This window comes from Heptranchias perlo, chromosome 7 (assembly GCF_035084215.1).
Source record: "Heptranchias perlo isolate sHepPer1 chromosome 7, sHepPer1.hap1, whole genome shotgun sequence".
In the NCBI taxonomy this organism is placed as follows: Eukaryota; Metazoa; Chordata; class Chondrichthyes; order Hexanchiformes; family Hexanchidae; genus Heptranchias; species Heptranchias perlo.
This window is the reverse complement of record NC_090331.1, coordinates 77,862,812-77,885,359: the sequence shown is the minus strand read 5'-3', so window position 1 is coordinate 77,885,359 and position 22,548 is coordinate 77,862,812. Positions and strand designations below refer to the sequence as shown.

General features: G+C 42.2%; 1 protein-coding gene across 1 annotated transcript in view; it reads right to left on the bottom strand.

Annotated features, from left to right (window-relative positions):
• The window catches only part of LOC137323888 (SH3 domain-binding protein 4-like), a 54,007-nt gene that overhangs the window by 7,665 nt on the left and 23,794 nt on the right, over window positions 1-22,548 (bottom strand). Inside the window, exon 3 of the mRNA XM_067987935.1 lies at window positions 18,639-21,007. Within this exon, the coding sequence (XP_067844036.1) occupies window positions 18,639-21,007 (2,369 nt within the window). The remainder of the gene's footprint in view (window positions 1-18,638; window positions 21,008-22,548) is intronic.

The window sequence follows — 22,548 nt, the reverse complement described above, 5'->3', positions numbered from 1 at the left end:
TGGTGTTGTAAGACTCCTTACATTTGTCCACCCCAGTCCATCACCGGCATCTCCACATCATGGCTACTATCGACACCACATATTCGAAGAAGAGCAGGGGTGTTCTCTCGGTGTCCTGGCCAATATTTATCCAACCAATATCACTAAAATATATTATCTGGTCATCTCATTGCTGTTTGTGGGACCTTGCTGTCCACAAATTGGCTGCCATGTTTCCTACATTACAACAATGACTGCACTTCAAAGTGCTTTGGGATGCACTGAGGTAGTGAAAGGCGCCATATAAATGCAAGCTCTTTCTTTATTTCCATGTGGCATTAATTCTGGGGCTCCTTGGAAATACTTGGGACACAGTGAAGGGAATTGGTAAAAAATAAGATGGCACAAAATCCTTCTAAAGACTTCACTTTTAAAAATGGCCTTGTTGAAGTAGCAGCCAATGGACATGGAATTAAGAAACAGAATAGATTCTGTTTGCACTTGTTTTATACTTCATTCACCGGTATTGGTTTGTTGAACAGTGGTACTTCCCCACCCCGGGCGACAAACTTACTAACAATTGCACATGAAGAATGGCCATCTGGGCATGGTACCACAGGGGATGCTGGTACCTGTGGAACTGTGGCTATGAATGAGCTACCACTGTCAGGGCAGAAAATGAGACATGGCTGGCATCCTTAGCACATTTAAAATGTCAGCTACTGTTGTCCTGATAAACAGTGGATGACATTTTAAGGATGGCGCCTCCATCAGTGGTGGCACGCAAACCCTAAAGAAAACTAAAATGAAGCTATATATCTCAATACTATGGAGAGGGGACCAATAGTAGACTCATTTAAAATTTCCTTTCTCTTCTTCTCCCCTCCCTCCCCCCCCACCCCTCAGCAGTTTTGATACACATTCGACTTAGAAGCCACCTCCAAACTGCAGGTGGAAGAGCAGGCAGATTCGGTGCAATACAGAGGTTGGGGTCATCATTCCCCTGACTGTAACACACCTCCCATCTGAAACAGGTCGCATAATGTTAAGCGGCCACCGCAATGAAGAATCAAAGGTAATGAAAGCAGAGAATTTAATTCTTGGTTACATGACACAATGGCCTTGTCAGAATGTACAATACTACCGACCCAGAGATTTGTCCACAATGGTTTGTTTATCCTTTTAGCATGTCTGGCAGCTTGTAACAATGACTAAGAAGAAAGTGCTTTTGATCAACCTGGGGGAGAGCTGTGAATACTGCACAACACAGAATTATTCAAGACAAATCCAAGCAGCTTATGTTAGTGCAAGAATCAATAATTGGCAGATTGATGTGGGACTGTGATTGAATAACTCTTCAAAAGAAGTGACAAAAAATCATGCATGAAATTACCATGAATAGATCAAACTGGAAAAACTTGAAATGAGGAATCTCAGGCGAAGCAAAGGATTAATACTAAAATGGCATGGCACCGAATAATTCAAGGAGAATAGATAATACATCCATTCAGTCCTCTGTTCTGTGAGCCCAAACAATGCCAACGCAGATAGTGCTAAAACAGACACATCAGGTGTGTCCTTCTCAAGAGACAGCTGCATTTTAGTTTTCTGGTTGAACGTGCAAGAACATGATGTGCACAACAGAGTGAAGATAAACTAGTTTGAGCTCCCTTCCCCCTCAGTTCCCGATCTGAATTGCATTAGAGAGGTGCAGAGATGAGGGTATAGCATCTCATCATGGAGGAGTAGCTGGGCTTCAGGCATCATGCCAAACACAGAAGGAAACAAACAAAAAGAAAAACCCAAATAATTAGGAAAAATGATGAAATACAAACAATTTGCTGTGAACATTTGTTTCAGATCACCGCTGTGGCACAACTTAGCCGAAGACTCGAGAACAGAGATTTAGTGAGACTTGCACTTACATAGCACCGTATTATATTGATACAACTCTGCTTCACACAAGTTTTTGAAATGCAACTACTGTTAGTTGGGCAAACAATGTTACATAGCAAGCTCCTCACGCATGGTGGGCAACTTGAAAATGGCTGATGGGTCAAAAGCAGTTTCTCTTGAGTCACTTAAATGCTGTTACAAGCAGCCAGACATGCTAAAAGGATAAAATAACCTTTGTGGGCCAAGTTCTGGATCGGTACTATTATGCATTCTGAACAGCCTATTGTGTCCTGTAACCAATAATTAAATTCTCTGCTTTCATTATCTCTGTTCTTTACAGCAGTAGTCACTCAACATTATGCAACCTGATTCAGATGGGAGGTGTGTCACAGCAAGGGGTAAGCCTCAAACCTCTGTTCTGAGCTGAATCTGCCTGCGCTTCCACTGGTAATTTCATAGAATCATAGAAGTTTACAACATGGAAACAGGCCCTTCAGCCCAACATGTCCATGTCGCCCAGTTTATACCGCTAACCTAGTCCCAATTGCCTGCACTTGGCCCATATCCCTCTATACCCATCTTACCCATGTAACTGTCCAAATGCTTTTTAAAAGACAAAATTGTACCCGCCTCTACTACTGCCTCTGGCAGCTCGTTCCAGACACTCACCACCCTTTGAGTGAAAAAATTGCCCCTCTGGACCCTTTTGTATCTCTCCCCTCTCACCTTAAATCTATGTCCCCTCATTATAGACTCCCCTACCTTTGGGAAAAGATTTTGACTATCTACCTTATCTATGCCCCTCATTATTTTATAGACTTCTATAAGATCACCCCTCAACCTCCTACTCTCCAGGGAAAAAAGTCCCAGTCTATCTAACCTCTCCCTATAAGTCAAACCATCAAGTTCCAGTAGCATCCTAGTAAATCTTTTCTGCACTCTTTCTAGTTTAATAATATCCTTTCTATAGTAGGGTGACCAGAACTGTACACAGTATTCCAAGTGTGGCCTTACTAATGTCTTGTACAACTTCAACAAGACATCCCAACTCCTGTATTCAATGTTCTGACCAATGAAACCAAGCATGCCGAATGCCTTCTTCACCACCCTATCCCACCTGTGACTCCACTTTCAAGGAGCTATGAACCTGTACTCCTAGATCTCTTTGTTCTATAACTCTCCCCAACGCCCTACCATTAACGGAGTAGGTCCTGGTCTGATTCGATCTACTAAAATGCATCACCTCACATTTATCTAAATTAAACTCCATCTGCCATTCATCGGCCCACTGGCCCAATTTATCAAGATCCCGTTGCAATCCTAGATAACCTTCTTCACTATCCACAATGCCACCAATCTTGGTGTCATCTGCAAACTTACTAACCATTCCTCCTAAATTCTCATCCAAATCATTAATATAAATAACAAATAACAGCGGACTCAGCACCGATCCCTGAGGCACACCGCTGGTCACAGGCCTCCAGTCTGAAAAACAACCCTCTACAACCACCCTCTGTCTTCTGTCGTCAAGCCAATTTTGTATCCAATTGGCTACCTCACCTTGGATCCCGTGAGATTTAACCTTATGTAACAACCTACCATGCGGTACCTTGTCAACACCCTCTGTCTTCTGTCGTCAAGCCAATTTTGTATCCAATTGGCTACCTCACCTTGGATCCCGTGAGATTTAACCTTATGTAACAACCTACCATGCAGTACCTTGTCAAAGGCTTTGCTAAAGTCCATGTAGACCACGTCGACTGCACAGCCCTCATCTATCTTCTTGGTTACCCCTTCAAAAAACTCAATCAAATTCGTGAGACATGATTTTCCTCTCACAAAACCATGCTGACTGTACCTAATCAGTCCCTGCCTCTCCAAATGCCTGTAGATCCTGTCTCTCAGAATACCCTCTAACAACTTATCCACTACAGATGTCCGGCTCACCGGTCTGTAGTTCCCAGGCTTTTCCCTACCGCCCTTCTTAAACAAAGGCACAACATTTGCTACCCTCCAATCTTCAGGCACCTCACCTGTAGCTGTCGATGATTCAAATATCTCTGCTAGGGGACCCGCAATTTCCTCCCTAACCTCCCATAACGTCCTGGGATACATTTCATCAGGTCCCGGAGATTTATCTACCTTGATGCGCGTTAAGACTTCCAGCACCTCCCTCTCTGTAATATGTACACTCCTCAAGACATCACTATTTATTTCCCCAAGTTCCCTAACATCCATGCCTTTCTCAACCGTAAATACCGATGTGAAATATTCATTCAGGATCTCACCCATCTCTTGTGGTTCCGCACATAGATGACCTTGTTGATCCTTAAGAGGCCCAACTCTCTCCCTAGTTACTCTTTTGCCCTTTATGTATTTGTAGAAGCTCTTTGGATTCTCCTTTGCCTTATCTGCCAAAGCAATCTCATGTCCCCTTTTTGCCCTCCTGATTTCTCTCTTAACTCTACTCTGGCAATCTCTATACTCTTCAAGGGATCCACTTGATCCCAGCTGTCTATGCATGTCATATGCCTCCTCCTTCTTTTTGACTAGGGCCTCAATCTCCCGAGTCATCCAATGTTCCCTACTTCTACCAGCCTTGCCCTTCACTTTATAAGGAATGTGCTTACCCTGAAACCTGGTTAACACACTTTTGAAAGCTTCCCACTTACCAGACGTCCCTTTGCCTGCCAACAGACTCTCCCAATCAACTTCTGAAAGTTCCTGTCTAATACCATCAAAATTGGCCTTTCCCCAATTTAGAATTTTAACTTTTGGGCCAGACCTATCCTTCTCCATAGCTATCTTAAAACTAATGGAATTATGATCACTGGTCCCAAAGTGATCCCTCACTAACACTTCTGTCACCTGCCCTTCCTTATTTCCCAAGACGAGGTCAAGTTTTGCCCCCTCTCTAGTCGGGCCATCCACATACTGAATGAGAAATTCCTCCTGAATACACTCAACAAATTTCTCTCCATCCAAGCCCCTAATGCTATGGCTGTCCCAGTCAATGTTGGGAAAGTTAAAGTCCCCTACTATTACCACCCTATTTTTCTTGCAGCTGTCTGCAATCTCCTTACATATTTGCTCCTCAATTTCCCATTGACTATTTGGGGGTCTGTAGTACAATCCTATCAAAGTGATCTCTCCCTTCTTATTTTTCAGTTCTACCCATATAGACTCAGTGGGCGAACCCTCGGATATATCCCCTCTCACTACTGCCGTGATGTTCTCCCTAATCAAGAACGAAACTCCCCCTCCTCTCTTACCTCCTGCTCTATCTTTCCTATAGCATCTGAATTTGAAGGTGGCTTGCATGTAGGATGTGTATCAAAACTGCTGGGGGTAGAAGTGGTGGTTTGGGGTGGGGGGGGGGGGGGAAGTGAAAAAAAGAGATGAGAGCAAGAGATAGGAGCAAGAGATAGATTTATCTTACTCATTCATTGTCGAGATTTCCCTCCATGTAGGAAAGGAAACAGTCACGGGATCTTTTATATTGAGAAGAACCTGTGACTAATGGGATGATACAACTAATCATTTCAAAATCTTTAAACTGTCCGCACTTCTCACCTCGATTCAGGTCTTGCCAAATCATTAATTTAATTCCAAGCAGCAATTGATGCAGTTGCTGTTCCTAATTTTTCTAAATCACAAATTACCACATGCATATCCTCAATTAAAGAAAATTGCTAAAATGGTGTCAAACATGGTACCAAGTCCTCTACAAAGTTGTCCAGTGCTCTTGCTACTCAAGAGCTCCAAATGTGCATTGGCATCAACACCAGTCCAGCACAAATGGGCTGAACTTGATCTCAAAGTTAGCCTGAGCTATGATGCAATGGGGTTGCGTTACACTGATTTTTTACACTGAAAAATCCAGTTAAAGTCTCAACTCGATTCAGTTGGGAGCATTCTCACCTCAGAGTGAGAAGGCTTTGGTTCAAACCCCACTCCAGCACCTGATCCAGGCTAGCACTCTGGTGCAGTTCTAAGAGTGTTGTGTGCAGCCAGAAGCACTGTCTTTCAAATGATACATTAATCCATGGATGTGTGTTTATTCCAGTAGCTCAGGTGGTCTCAAAGCTCTCAGTGCTCTATACAAAGAGTAGGAGATTCTTCCCATCTCCTGATCAAAATTCCTTCCCAAACCATCACAAGAAAAAGACAGATTTCTTTCAGAAAATAATATTTTGGGATACAATGAGTAATGAGAGACATGACATGTGGTAAGTGCAGCATGCTTGGGAGGAACAGGTGACTTTGACCTATGGTTCCCAATACTCTCCACCACTGGGGTTTTCCTTGTGTCATGTCTGGATCTGTTATAGACTAATTGATAGAGATTGATCACTATGATTAGTCAACAACTCCATTACCATTACATCATGCGACTACCAGGAGGGTAGAAGGTGAACAAGGTGGACCTTGGTCTTTTTTTGTCTAGTATTTCCTGTGTTAAGATTAAATGGCCATTCATTTACTGCAGCGTGAAAATGGCTATGTCGTTAGCTCATAGAAATTGTATGTGAAATGCTGTGATACTTTTAAATACACATTACAATCACTACCATGGTTTCCTGCAGGGACAGTTCAAACACTTAACTACTACGGTTAGTTTAGACAAGGGCAACTACATTTTCTTCACATGCAAGTAAAATTTTAAAGATTACATACAGGTGTTTTCCTGAACTGGCCAATAATGCTGAGCATCAAATAAAGAGCAATTTGTAAACTCGGTCACCAGTTTTAATTTTTAGAATTCTTGGCTAGAGGAATCCTGGGAGCAGGCATTTTGTGGCAAACTTCCCCTTTAATTGGCATCTTTGAATTTCTGCGCCACTGACATGAACGAGTACAGCAATTCATTAGCGTTTCCCATTTGTGATGTGGGCCGGGGAGAACATACGACAACAAAATATCTCCTTCCTTCCAGGCTGCTTATAACAGATTTAAATGGATAAAACAGTAAAGTGGTTAATGAGACACTGACAGGTGTGCAGCCATTTCTCTTTATTACATTTAAGACTGTATACAATTCAGCTGAATTAACATTAATTCAATAGAAGTGAAATAACTGAGCATCATAGGATAGGGATGAACAAAGAATGCACATTAGGCATAAACACAGCTCTGCGTCCAAGGCCAAATGTATGGTTTTGACATACTCCTCCATGAGTACCACCCATGTCACACTGATCAGCTACATGCACCACTTTAGCATAGAGCTTCTGGTAGCCAGGAAGTGGCATCTATGGCGTACACCATTATTCAAGCGCATTTTCCAGGAAATTATGGCACACGTGATTTATGCCATTACTTGTGCCATGCCCAAATTTCCTGGACCATTTGCACTGGGTCTGCCGTTACCCTTACCGAAACAGTATTTAGGTTAATTTTCAAAATCATTAGCGACTGTGATTTTCCTGAATAGTCATTTATTTTCTCGCTGCTGCCAGTTAGACTGGGAAATAATGGAGTTGGTGACCTGGCAGCGGTGTGATTTCTCCAAGATCAGTATGGAAAATGGAGAGTGTTTGTTTACACTCATATCTGCACAATTATCTTCAGTATTTCCCAATTATTAGAATCTTGTTTTATTGATGTTATGGTTGTTATTTATTAGTCATCAAAGGGCTTTATGTAAATGACTTTGATCACACAATGAATTGAAGCTCCCACAAAGAGTCAGAATTCCACTGTTAATCCAAACAATGCATCCATAAGGAAACTAACAACATTCCAATACGTTTTCAATATTTTATTTGAGGAAAATAAAATGTGCATTGTTTTGAGGCGACAGAACGAACTGTAGCAGATAAAGCTGCAGAGACCAGAGTCACAGCAGCCATGATCATAACTCGTCTTGTCAATGGTCATTTATCACTGAGATTACAGGTGTTCACAGGGCAAACAACTCCGAGCTGAAATTTATGAAGCAGTCATGCAGAATAATTCAACTGACAGCAACTCTTATTTTCCAGATCATTGCTTCATTAAATTCCCATAGTGATTTAAAATTGTTCCATTAACACGGATCGACTTCGAAGGCCAGTAGGGAGAAGTGGGAACCTCGATTTGGTCAGTTTTACATGAATCCATAAAGATGATTAAGTACAGTCACTGAATGAATTGTAGCAAATATTGGCCCTCAGCTGCGCTGCTTCTGATTTGCCGCCATGCTCACTGCGACACTTTCTAATTAGAGATGCAGGAAAACAGAGAAAAAATTTGCAGTCTAGGTCACTGACCTTGCCATTGCAAGGAAATCTAGGCCAACCTGTTTTCTGCCTATGGACCTTCTCTAATGTGAAGCCATACTACCGATTATCCAGACAACAACAACTTGCATTTATATAGCGCTGCTCCCACACTAATACATCCCAAGGTGCTTCACAGGAGCATTATCAAACAAAATGTGACACTGTGCCACATAGGTAGGTAGCTGAAGGCATGGCTGCCAATGGTGGAGCAATTAAAATCGGGGATCCAGAAGAAAAATTTCTAGATGTTGCCATATGTAGCTACATATGGGAAAATCATGGTACTTCCTTGCCGTCAGAGGTACAAGCATCACCCCATTTGTATTAGAACATATCCTTGAAGTTGGGAGTTGCTACATACTATAATAAAGGGGAAGTTCAACACAAAATAGTTGCTCCTCGGCTGCCTCTAGTCAAAAATTCTAAACATAAAACGGGTGAGTTTTTGCTAGCCCTTGATATAATGCTCAGGGTTATGGTCAATTCAGGGGAATATGTGTATGTAGTCTTCAGAATTATAGTTGCAAGTGAAGAAAATGTAGCTGACCTTGTGTAAGTTGGCCTTGATGATTAACTGTTTGAACTGCCCGCTGCAGGATATTTAGTATTTGCCAACAAAAGCGAGTGCATTGGAGTGACGAGCACATAGTTCAAACCTTTTTAATGTTTGAAGAATTGACCAACATTCACCATTTTAATGTTTTTCTGTCAGCCCACTCAATTTTTCATCAGAACTCAGTCAGTGTTTTCCTAATGTTTTTAATGATATCAAGTAACGTCATTTGTCAGTTAGATCAGGGTTTAAACATCATTGTTTGAAATGATGTAATCCAAAAATCAACAAAGGTTTTATCCCCCCCCATTTTTGCATTTAATGATCAACTAGGTGTTTAAAAAAGTTTAGGGCTCTTTAAAAAATATTTGCAATAACTGTTGAGGTAGGCTGCAGAGTCTCTGAAATTCTCCGCGATAATAACCATTAGTGCCCTCACGCTATTGCCCTCACTCTTGACATGCAAGATAGCAATGATGCTTTCCTCAGTTTTAAAACACAGCTTTTAAAGACAACAGATGCTTGGAATGAAACCAAAAATTCCTTGAAAACGACTTATTTCTTTGTTATTTCTGGCACAGACAAATGGCTTGAGAGAGCACTAAATGTTTCTCCTCTTTCTCTTTCCTCCCCCCCCAAATCCAGTCAGAGATCAAAAGGGCTGGGGTGGAAGAGTGTGGGCATGAGATAAATCTTGAGGATCAGATTTATGATTTTACTTCAACAGTTCCACTAGTTAGAACATGCGCATCAATGTGTTATACTTGCTCTGTGCGGACAGTAACATCACTGAGTCACTCAGTAACATCCTTTCAGTTAAAGAAAAAGAAAAATACGTGCATTTATATAATGCCTTACTGACCTTAGGACATCCCAGAGCGCTTTTAACCAATGAAGTACTTTTGAAGTGTAGTCACTGTTGGAATGTTGAGAAATGCAGCAGCCAATTCGTGCACAGCAAGGTCCCACAAACAGCAGTGAGATATTGACCAGATAATCTGTGTTCGTGATGTTGGTTGAGGGACACCGGAAGAACTCCCCTGCTTTGCTTGAATAGTGCCATGCGATCTTTTACATCCACCCAAGAGGGCAGATGGGTCTTCGGTCTAATGTTTCATCGAAAAGGCAGCACCTCCGACAGTGCAACACTCCCTTACAGAACTAGCTGCGCCTCTAGCCAAGCTGTTCCAGTACAGCTACAACACTGGCATCCACCCGACAATGTGGAAAATTGCCCAGGTATGTCCTGTCCACAAAAAGCAGGACAAATCCAATCCGGCCAATTACTGCCCCATCAGTCTACTCTCAATCATCAGCAAAGTGATGGAAGGTGTCGTCGACAGTGCTATCAAGCGGCACTTACTCACCAATAACCTGCTCACCGATGCTCAGTTTGGGTTCTGCCAGGACCACTCGGCTCCAGACCTCATTACAGCCTTGGTCCAAACATGGACAAAAGAGCTGAATTCCAGAGGTGAGGTGAGAGTGACTGCCCTTGACATCAAGGCAGCATTTGACCGAGTGTGGCACCAAGGAGCCCTAGTAAAATTGAAGTCAATGGGAATCAGGGGGAAAACTCTCCAGTGGCTGGAGTCATACCGAACACAAAGGAAGATGGTAGTGGTTGTTGGAGGCCAATCATCTCAGCCCCAGGGCATTGCTGCAGGAGTTCCTCAGGGCAGTGTCCTAGGCCCAACCATCTTCAGCTGCTTCATCAATGACCTTCCCTCCATCATAAGGTCAGAAATGGGGATGTTCGCTGATGACTGCACAGTTTTCAGTTCCATTCGCAACCCCTCAGATAATGAAGCAGTCCGAGCCCGCATGCAGCAAGACCTGGACAACATCCAGGCTTGGGCTCATAAGTGGCAAGTAACATTCGCGCCAGATAAGTGCCAGGCAATGACCATCTCCAACAAGAGAGAGTCTAACCACCTCCCCTTGACATTCAACGGCATTACCATCGCCGAATCCCCCACCATCAACATCCTGGGGGTCACCATTGACCAGAAACTTAACTGGACCAGCCATATAAATACTGTGGCTACGAGAGCAGGTCAGAGGCTGGGTATTCTGCGGCGAGTGACTCACCTCCTGACTCCCCAAAGCCTTTCCACCATCTACAAGGCACAAGTCAGGAGTGTGATGGAATACTCTCCACTTGCCTGGATGAGTGCAGCTCCAACAACACTCAAGAAGCTCGACACCATCCAAGATAAAGCAGCCCGCTTGATCGGCACCCCATCCACCACCCTAAACATTCACTCCCTTCACCACCGGCGCACTGTGGCTGCAGTGTGCACCATCCACAGGATGCACTGCAGCAACTCGCCAAGGTTTCTTCGACAGCACCTCCCAAACCCGCGACCTCTACCACCTAGAAGGACAAGAGCAGCAGGCGCATGGGAACAACACCAACTGCACGTTCCCCTCCAAGTCACACACCATCCCGACTTGGAAATATATCGCCGTTCCTTCATTGTCGCTGGGTCAAAATCCTGGAACTCCCTTCCTAACAGCATTGTGGGAGAACCGTCACCACACGGACTGCAGCGGTTCAAGAAGGCGGCTCACCACCACCTTCTCGAGGGCAATTAGGGATGGGCAATAAATGCCGGCCTTGCCAGCGACGCCCACATCCCGTGAACGAATTAAAAAAAAATATTGCATGGAGATTATGTGCTCAAGTTGCAGGTGTGGAGCTTTAACCCATGACCTTTTAACACCGAGGCAGGAGTGCTATCATTGAGCTAAGGCTGACACCTATACAGGCAGCAACACAGGCTAGTCTTCAAAGGAGTTACTCATTTCTGCATAAACTCTCAAGCAACTGTTTAAACATTTCTCTAAGATAAACTCACAATCATCTAAAGCAGGAGTACCCAAGCGTTTGACTTGTCTTTGATACGTCTGTATCATGGAATCTTTAAAGCCACTTAGTTTAAAATTAAACATTCCCTTCGATTAACATGCATCGCAAATTGCTGATACCATCTTGGTATCCTGATTTAGGATTCAACCAAGAACAACCCTTTGAATTTTTGGGGGGCCTGGTGATTTGCAAACAGAACAAACCAGCGATTTGCAAACAGAACAGAACTGCTCGGGCTTCAGGACCAGATTGCCAGGGACTGCAGGTTGGACACCACTGGTCTACAGTGTGTTCACATGTGTCTTTATGCTGTTTTGGTTGGAGGGTAGTGCTAAGCATCCATCTATTTACATTTGGTATCTATATCAACGTAGCATTCCAACCAGATTTCTACTTGATGTGCAAACCTTGTGGTTAGTAGGGACCAATCAGATCCCAGAACCCAATGAAAGAGTTTGATAGGGTAGACAAGAGAAGATGTTTTCACTTGCAGGGGAGACGAAAACTAGAAGCCACAAATATAAGTTAATAACTAATAAATCCAATAGGGAATTGAGGAGAAACTTCTTCACCCAAAGTGCGGTTAGAATGTGGAACGGACTACCACAAGGAGCAGTTGAAGCAAATAGCAGAGATGCATTTAAAGGGAAGCTAAATAAACACATGAGGGAGAAAGGAATAGAAGGTTATGCTGATAGGGTTAGAAGAAGATGGGTAGGATGTGGCATAAACACGGCCTAGACCAGTTGGGCCGAATGGCCTGTTTCTGTGCTGTTCATTCCATGTAAGAATTACAATCTCGAAATAAATACAGGAAGCAGATATTAAATTTAATTTTTAATGTGGAAATGTAAGTTGAAGAACTGCAATTGTAGTTAAGTTGAAGTCCAGAGCCTGTTCAACATGGGACTTTGTTTCTGAGCAATGTAATCAGGAGGTGTCAGCTCTACTCAATTGCAAATGATTTTTTAAAAATGTGATTGGTCAATACTAAGTCACCTAGCTTTTAAAATTTGCACTGATGTGAATTTCTGAATTTTGAGGATGTGCTAAGCCCTGCCTTCTGCATATAGGTAGCCCTGCTAACTAGACAGTCTGATGGGTGAGCCACAGGACAGAGATTCTGAACACTAGTCATTAAGCAGTGTGGCGATGAATGCTCATGGCCAGAATTTTAAAAAAGGGCACTTATGATTTGAGCTAGTTTCAGTTCATTTTTCTTACCTTTGATGCAGATGTCTGCTTCTATAGGCAAGTCCTCCCTCCCATCAATCAAAAACCTGTCCTTATTTGTAAAGTAATCTGAAATAGCAGGCTACAAAATGAACAATGAAACCGATACAGGAAATCACAGTACACTCCAGATGTCTACGACTGATGGACAAATCACACTGACAGATCCTATCTCAGGCTATAAACTATAAATCTAGTTTATTAAGAAATTAGGTTAACAGAAGCAAGATTAAAACAAACAGTAGATTTTGCTGGATTTAGAACCTAGCAGAACTCTCTGCTTCTTTCATAATAAAAGTCAGAAGCCTTTAGCAGTTCTCTGAATAATCTTTGACAAAATGCTTTTCCTGAAAAAGACAACTCACTTGAGTCCTTCATTAACCTACACCCATATAGTGGTGTAGCAAGACGACAATTGGTGAACAAGCAAGAGCATGCCACACTTATACCTGGTTTCACGCAGCTTCTGGCTACAGAATTATAAATCAAAGTTCAGTTCAAAAGTATCACGGCTCCCCCTCCCCTTCAGAAGTTGGTCGCCAGCCAATCACCACCTCCAGAATGGGTTAAAATCGAGCTGCGAAAGTGGCAAACAAGACCCCCACAGAAACAGCATCACAGCTCCAGTCTCTGAAGGCCTGGCAGAATAGCAAAATGAAAGACTAAATATGGGAAGATCAGAGTCTGGTGATCCATAGTAATTGTTCCTGTCAGCCATGAGAAGAATTTCCATTTTTACGTACCTGACCCCAGTCTTGGATATTTCTTCAAATGTAATTAACGACATCAGAGAAGATAAGAAACTCAAGGTAATAAAGAGTGTTTTACATGGTTACAAGCCATAAGAACATAAGAAATAGGAGCAGGAGTAGGCCATAGGGCCCCTCGAGCCTGCTCCACCATTCAATATCATGGCTGATCTTCTACTTCAACTCTAATTTCTTACTCAACAACTGAGCATTCACAGATGGAGGAATCCTAGCCCAGATAGCATGTCTATTGTATCTAGACAGGCCGCTCTTCTCTGCATAGAAACCAATTTGAAGTGGGCACAATACTAGCACAACTATAACTGCCCCTTTCCAAAAACATTTAATGTAGAGATTACAAGATTACAGGACCGACTGCTGATCGGTCACAGGGGCTTATGAGTAGTTAGTTATACCTCAAAAGTTGAATAGCTGTAGAAACAGATGGACAGTCAGAATACTTTGTAAATTAAATGAAGCCTCTCCATCTGAACTGTTACCTAGTCTGTCTTCTTTTCAGATGCTCACATCTTCACTGTGCATTGCTAAGATTTGCAGTTTAGAAAGTGTTAATTGCTGATCCAGCATCACTTTAAACAGATTAACATTTTCAAGACAAACAGATCAATGTGCATATTAAATGCACATTATACACACAAACAGCAAGCCTGGAAAAAGGTGGGGGGGGGGGGTGGTGGAGGTGGTCAGTTTTATGCTCAAAACTACAAGTAAATCACAAAATATACCTAAATATACGAAAGGGGTAATTTGACTTATCCTATCAGCTAGAACGCACAGCCGCCCCACTACACCATCCAGCCATTTCTATTTCACTGTTCCAATTTTGATATGGTGATCCAATAACAGGCCTCCCGCCAGCGCTGCCCTATTTACATTCCTGCCTGGTGCCATTCTCCTGGCAGTGTGCAGAAGCGGGGTTGGCAAATCTGGCAATTCCCCTGACCCACGCAAATAAAAGTGGGTCTCCATTGCACCCAGAACAAGGCAAGTCAGCTCTTTATATTTTCTAATGCAGGTGACAGAAGGAGAAAGCACCATCAAGTGATTCCAAGGCTTTTGCCTACATTACCTCACTGAAGTCCATTACATGCGTGGATTGCCTTTTAGGTGCTTTTTTTTTTAAAAACAGAGGTCCAGTCAAGGTTTCTCCTTTGAACTGCTGTAGTCCGCTGAATAAATGCCCGAAATTCAGGTTAATGGAGAGGGGAGTACAAGCTGCTTAACAGATTTCTGTCCTTACTGAAACTCTTCTGGTCTAGAAGAGCTCGCAGCTCTAGTAGAAACTCCCAGTGAGGATTACTCGGCCCCAGAGATTGAGAACACACAAAACGTACATTCAAAAGTCCACAAGTTAGACTGCTCTGAGCTTATTAGTATAATAATTTAAAGTGTCTTGAAATAAGATGCCACCCCTTCTCTTGCTCCCAAGTGCAATAGTTCTACTGAATACAACTGCAGTGTGTCAGAATTCCCATGGCTAGATGTCAAATTATGAACTAAAAAGGCAATTTATCACAATGCCGACACACCAAGTTCAACCATGCACACAGACAGAACTAAAACTGGCTCGAGTCATTTTAAAGGGGTCGGGGTGGTGGGATTTCAGCGGCAGATTTTCAACAGCTTTAATTGTATTACGTCATGTAAAGATCATCCTTAAAAGGAAATGCTCCCTATTCCGATTTGCAAATATTGTACTATTTATACAAATACTAAATTCACTTTAGTTGTGAAGGTGGAGGAAGCCAAAAAGGAAGAAAAAGAGAGACCATTTCTTGCATCCTACAGGGAGTTTGTTCAGGATTTCACACTTTGAACTTAACCACCATTCTGATTGATTCCCATATTTAAGCCAAAGTAATTTAAACAAGACTTTTGACTATTTAAAGGAATGGTCCCAGTAGGATTCCCTCATCATAAGATACCATTTCAGGGACTGCTTCTCAAATTAGTTTTTTAGTTAATTAAAAAAATCAAAAGTAATTTAAAAAGGCACTTTGAACTTGTATGGGTTTTAGGCACATATATGCACAACCATGGTTCTTCCTGACCTTGGCTCAACACCTGCTCATGAGACAACTCAAGGCCAAGCTCAGAGGGAGGAAAATAATTTACATTTCAGTAGCAATTAGGTCCTTCTATTGTATAACAGAAACCAATAAAAAGCAAAACAATGGAAATGTAGCATAGACGTTTCTCTCCCTAGAGAGGAACAATGGAAATTTGGCAATGTAAAAACACCTTTTGTATGAAGACATCCTGACATTAGTGCAATACTTGCTTTAGGCAGGTTGAACCCATGCTTCCTTGTCTGTCTTGGTATAATATAGATTTCATTTCCACATTCACCTGAGGAAGGAGTTAGCCTCCGAAAGCTTGTGATTTTCAAATAAAATTGTTGGACTATAACTTGGTGTTGTAAAATTGTTTACAATTGGTATAATATAGTGATTGAAGCAGAGACAACGTCAAGATGTAAGAAAAGGTTAGATAGGTGGTTGTAGGAAAGTGGAACAAAGGGATATGGGAGCAGGACTACTGCCCACATGGAGAATAAACACTAACAAGGACTGGTTGGGCCAAACGGCTTGATTCCCTGTAGTAATGTCTATGTACTGTATATCATTTGCACCCTTGTGCATCTCTCAACTGCCTCCTTTCAACGTTGAAACACCTGTTTCTCCAGTTTTACCCCATCATAACTCAATCCTCTGACAGTAGGGATTAGCCTAGTTGAGCTTCTGCATTGCTTTCATGACCTGAATATCTTGGTGACTCTGACTTGTACTCTACTGATTTAGCAACAGTCAAACATTCTTGTTCGCTTTGCTGACTTCTGCTTCAAATCCACTAACTAGTTTGCATATTTCATGATAGTCACATACAGGAACAGTTCTTCATAAAAGTTTGAAGAGATGGTATACTGTGTTATTGCTGCACTGAATTGAGACAATCAGAAAGAAAAGCAGTGCACCATTAAACCCAGTTCAACTCACGAGATAGGAATTATACACCATTTGAGGCACTGACCCCAATAACTTGTTTGTACTCCTACAGAATGCAAATCATATCCCCATTGGTGTTTATGTTTATAATATGTTCCCAAGAGAGAAGCACTGAAACGGAGAGCCGCAGCCTTCCTTGTTTATGTTCAATGGTGCCGCGCCGCTCCTCAAAGGATAAATGTAGGGACACAGCAGAGAAGTGGGTCTCTGTTACTGTCTGGTCACTACTGTTATACTAAAAGAATCCTGCTGACTGTGCAAGAACCTTCAGTGTACCGTCAATAGCAATTGCTCATTATAAAAGTATCCATAGTGTTTTCTTTTACACTGCCTGCCGTTTAATTTCTGATCAAAACCGAACACAAGTCATTTTTTCTCTCTCTCCTTTGGACTAAAGTTTCAGTAGAAAAAAAATGTTTTTCCACTCCCCCTGGAGAGGGGAGTACAAGCTGCTTAACAGATTTCTGTCCTTACTGAAACTCTTCTGGTCTAGAAGAGCTCGCAGCTCTAGTAGAAACTCCCAGTGAGGATTACTCGGCCCCAGAGATTGAGAACACACAAAACGTACATTCAAAAGTCCACAAGTTAGACTGCTCTGAGCTTATTAGTATAATAATTTAAAGTGTCTTGAAATAAGATGCCACCCCTTCTCTTGCTCCCAAGTGCAATAGTTCTACTGAATACAACTGCAGTGTGTCAGAATTCCCATGGCTAGATGTCAAATTATGAACTAAAAAGGCAATTTATCACAATGCCGACACACCAAGTTCAACCATGCACACAGACAGAACTAAAACTGGCTCGAGTCATTTTAAAGGGGTCGGGGTGGTGGGATTTCAGCGGCAGATTTTCAACAGCTTTAATTGTATTACGTCATGTAAAGATCATCCTTAAAAGGAAATGCTCCCTATTCCGATTTGCAAATATTGTACTATTTATACAAATACTAAATTCACTTTAGTTGTGAAGGTGGAGGAAGCCAAAAAGGAAGAAAAAGAGAGACCATTTCTTGCATCCTACAGGGAGTTTGTTCAGGATTTCACACTTTGAACTTAACCACCATTCTGATTGATCCCCATATTTAAGCCAAAGTAATTTAAACAAGACTTTTGACTATTTAAAGGAATGGTCCCAGTAGGATTCCCTCATCATAAGATACCATTTCAGGGACTGCTTCTCAAATTAGTTTTTTAGTTAATTAAAAAAATCAAAAGTAATTTAAAAAGGCACTTTGAACTTGTATGGGTTTTAGGCACATATATGCACAACCATGGTTCTTCCTGACCTTGGCTCAACACCTGCTCATGAGACAACTCAAGGCCAAGCTCAGAGGGAGGAAAATAAGTTTCTGGCAAGATACCCAGGGCCGTTCATCTGCAATCTTGATCCTGGGACAGCTGCTATGCAGTTTTAGTTCAAAAATGCAGGTTGATCCTACTTAAGTGTTCATTGTAGTAGGGCTGATTTTCATTGAAAAAAAATATCAGGTCTTGCCATTGGGATAATTAAAATGGGGGATTCGTTATAAGCAGGATTTGTTATTATCGAATGATACAGCACAGAAGGAGGCCATTCAGCCCATCATGCCTGTGCCGGCTCTTTGAAAGAGCTATCCAATTAGTCCCACACCCCTGCTCTTTCCCCATAGCCCTGCACATTTTTCTCCTTCAAGTATTTATACAATTCCTTTTTGAAATTTATTATCGAATCTGCTTCCACCACCCTTTCAGGCAGTGCATTCCAAATCATAACAACCCTCTGCGTAAAAAAATTCTTCTCATCTCGCCTCTGGTTCTTAAATCTGTGTCCTCTGGTTACCGACCCTTCTGCAACTGGAAACCGTTCCTCACTATTGTTATAGTGAAGCTGTACTGCAAACCACGTTTTTATTTATGGTCAGGAACCATCCCGTCTTACTGTCCTGTCTCATTAGGTTGTTTATACTCATGAAGAATGAATGGACCAGAGTTTCATTAAAGAATGGAAACTTTCAGTCTCAGCATTGCAAAGCCAAATATGTAACTTAGCAATTTAAGGCACAGCAGAGTCCTATTAACGTGTACTCACGGCCATAAGCTCTTTCTGAAAGGACTTCTTTTCCTTGTTCTCAGTGTCGTTACAGTCCTCCTTGAGTTTTTCCAGTACAGATGCCACACGCTCTGGTTCGCTGTCTATCTCTGTCCGGCAGAAGTGTACAAGCGGCATGTTTTTGTAACCCAGGGCATCTGCAAATGCTCTCCAGCTACTGATATTTTCCATAAGTGTCATCCTCACAGAGGCATAGATGTAAGTTAGAAACTTGCTGGGACGCAGGATCTGCTCCAAGAGTATAGAGGTAGTGAGATCCGGCCCGAGAAAGAAGCTCGGCTTAATTTTCCCAACTACCAACACATTTTTGGCATGCACAAGCCCTGTCTTTCCTTGGTAGTATCCGGTGTACCACTCTTTCGTTCGCAGTTGCCCTTTCAACTTAATCTTCTCCTCACTCAGCAATGCAATCACATCTCCTTTTTTATACTCCAAAAGATAATAGTTTTTGTTCTGCCGTACTACAGTCTTCAGCAGTTTGCCATACTTGAGGTTGTTTACACGGCGGTCCTGAAATATGGGGTATTTACTCGTGACAGCCAAGGGTGAAAGAACAATCTTTCCAGCTTCTTTCTTCTTCAGGAACCTCCTCTGCCCGCTATTTCTTGTTCCAGACTTTGGGGGCGGCTGTGGTGTCCTCACACAGAACTGCGTAATTATCATTTCCTGGTCATCCTTGACCTGGATTCTCAGCGTGAAGTCAGAAAGTTCTTCAGGGACGTGCGAGTGAATGGGAAAGATGAGCCGGCTAACCTTTCCGAGCTTCACTTGAAATCCACGGACAACCTTAACTTGATCAGAAGGTTTGATCTCATAGTTGGAAACATTGGGATGTATGCTGATCTTTAGGTCCTGGGGCTTTGCCAACACAAATTGGTGCTTGCCCCACAGCTGTAACGCCACTGGTGGTGCACTCAAAACCTCTCGGCCTACTTCACTTACTATCAATGACTTGGGTGCACTATCATGCCCAAAAACAGCTACCACCGTCTTGAATGAAGGATGGATATGTTTAGGCCCATAAACCCCAACCGTGACATTTTTGTTAATGCAGTCCCACACAGTGGCAGGGTACTGCAGTGTCCTGGCCTGAGAAACCACAACAACATACATGCAAGGCTCCAAATTGTCCAACTGCACCTGCACTGTATCACCATAGTGATAAACCTGAGGCATTGGTGAGAATGGCCCATCTTTGCTGTCACTGCACAGGCATGTTATCTCGGCACCCACCTTGCTCACTACATCATCTTTTAGCTCAGCAGAAATCTTCATTTCCAAGGTAAGGAATGTTTTGACTTCCATGTTGCTTAATTTGATCTCAACCACAGGGCTAATGGTCGTACATTTGTCATTGTTCAACTCTACAGGTGGGTCCAACAAGGCCTTCATAGAAATCTGCTGTGTTTCTCCTGGAGAGACATGTCCTTCTGGTACATGAATACTGATATTGGTGTCTGGAAGTTGAACTGCTCCACCTGTGCTGTCCAGCTTACACACAATATTAGTCTCCACAGGTTGGGTCTGACCCCAGCCAGGATTTTGTCCAAGCGAATCTAGATCATGGCATGAACGTGCCAGTTTCCTGTGGTTAAGCCATGCTGTTCGGAAGTCCTCCCTGCTCTTGAACTGTTCAGGGTCTGGAGACTTCATGCCCGTGAAGAAGCCAGTTGAGGAAGGTGCATCAGACTTGGCTTGTAAGACCGAAAGCTCAGACATACTGTACGATCGCTTGCTCCTGAAGAATGGATTGTTTCGACTCAGGAGTGGATCAAACTCTGCCTTTGAGCTGATTAATGGGTCTTCATCAAAAATACCATTACTTACACTGTTAGCTGTTAATGTACTGGAACCAGTACAAGGTGGTGTTAATGAGTCAAATAGAAGTAGATCCACTTCTGATTTAGCTGCCTGTTCACTGTTGGAACTGAGGGTCTGTATGTTTCCATTTAGAAATGGATTGGAGGATGCAAAGCCATTCAAAAATGGATTGTTATGTTGGGGCTTTGTAGACTTTTTGTCAAAGACATCACCCCACTCTCCAAGTAAATCCATCTCTTTGGCACCTTCATCAGAACTGTCCCCAACGTTATCCACCATTCCACTGTCTCGGAGAGAGGAACTTCTGCCAACAGGCTGAACGTATGAAGCAGGAATGTAACCCATTTCAGTATTGTTGTGGGCATACCACCATTCAGGTCCAGAGGTGTCCAAGACATACAGAAGATCCCCCTTGTTAAATTTGAGTGTAGTAAAATTAGTAGGGCAGTAATCCTTGATAGCCACAACTTTGCGTGCATCTCCAAAAGATGTAGACGTGTCCAACCGCAAGGTACTAGGAGAAGGCACTGCAAATTTTAGAAAGAGAAGCATTAATTCAGGCAGTGTTACAAGTATACTTAAGGATCAGGATTATGCCTTTTGACATTAGGAATACATTTAACCATTTCAAGAAAACATATTCACTAGGGCAAGACAAATTTAAGAACCGTACAATAAGGTAAAATATATCTTGGACATCGAAGTTCTTGCAAATTGATTAATGTGCAGTAATAGTGTTGCAAATATTCATCTATATTAATGAGCAATCTGCCAAGCACACAGATAGTTGGTATAGTACATACAAAAAAATACTTGGAAAGAGAAGCTGTGCATTAGAATAGAAAATACACTCAGGTGTGCTTTGGTGCTGTAACTCAACATTGGTTCAAATTGTTATAATCTGCACAAGCTTTGTCAATGATTTCCAGAGCTCTGTACCCCTTGCTTCTCTTACTGCTTTGTAACCACTTTACTAATTCTGTACAATGGCAACTGTGAGATATCAGCATTAATAAAGTGTTAGCTTCTCTGATATTGGCATTCACAAGAGAAAATTGAAAGCGGGATTTTATTAAACTCAGGCAAGAAAAACACTACATTTTCAAACAAGTTATTTGTTGCGGTGTGTGTGGGGGGGGCGCGCGCGGGGCAATCATAGAGGCTCAGCAAAATTTAATCAGTGAGAAGCTCCTCCCCTTTCCAACACTGGGGTTTTCCTCAAGTCATTTCTGGTCTGTTGTAGACTAATTAATGGAGATTGATTGCTATGATTCGTCAACAACTCCATTATCATTGTATCATGCAACTACCAGGATGGTACAAGGCAAACTAGATGCACCTTGGTCTTTTTTCGTTTAGAAATTCCTATGTCCTATGTGCCTAGTAGCTGCGCCATAAAGACCAGGTAGGGCTTAGTAAGTATGGGAAAGGTTCTTGCACCTTCATTCCTCCCCACAATACCTAGACTAAAAAGCTTGCTAAAGCTTACTCTTGTGGAAGTCCCTGTCAGTGACTGGAAGTAACTTTATTGTCTGCTAAATCTGCAACTTAAGATATCAGGCCATCATAACTGGTTTTAGTTGAAGGGAAGAAAAATCTCAGGAGAGAACTTTTAGTTCAAAGTACTCAAGCACGTCTCCAAATTCTAAGTTGAAACATTTTATACTTGAATATTTTTACCTTAAAAAAAAGCACACAACTGGTATCAAAAGAAGTTCCCTTGTGAATTCACTCAACAGAATACAGCACCTGCCTTCATATTTTCAACATTTAAGATTTGCAATAAGCTGAAAAAAATTATGGTTTGATGGCCCATTTAGAGACACCAACCCAAAGGAGCCACCTGCAGAGAACTGCTCCCCATTTATTTCAATGGGGGCCACAACTTTAGGAGTCAATGCACAGCTGTATGATTTGGGAACACATGCCATCAACTGAAGAGGTGGTTGGAAAAAAAAACTCTTATGAAACACAAGGACCCATCTTCACCTGCAGCTAAAAGGCGAACAATTCCCAATTTAAAAAAAGTACCTGGGGGTGAAAAATAAAGAAACCAAAGCCAATTAGC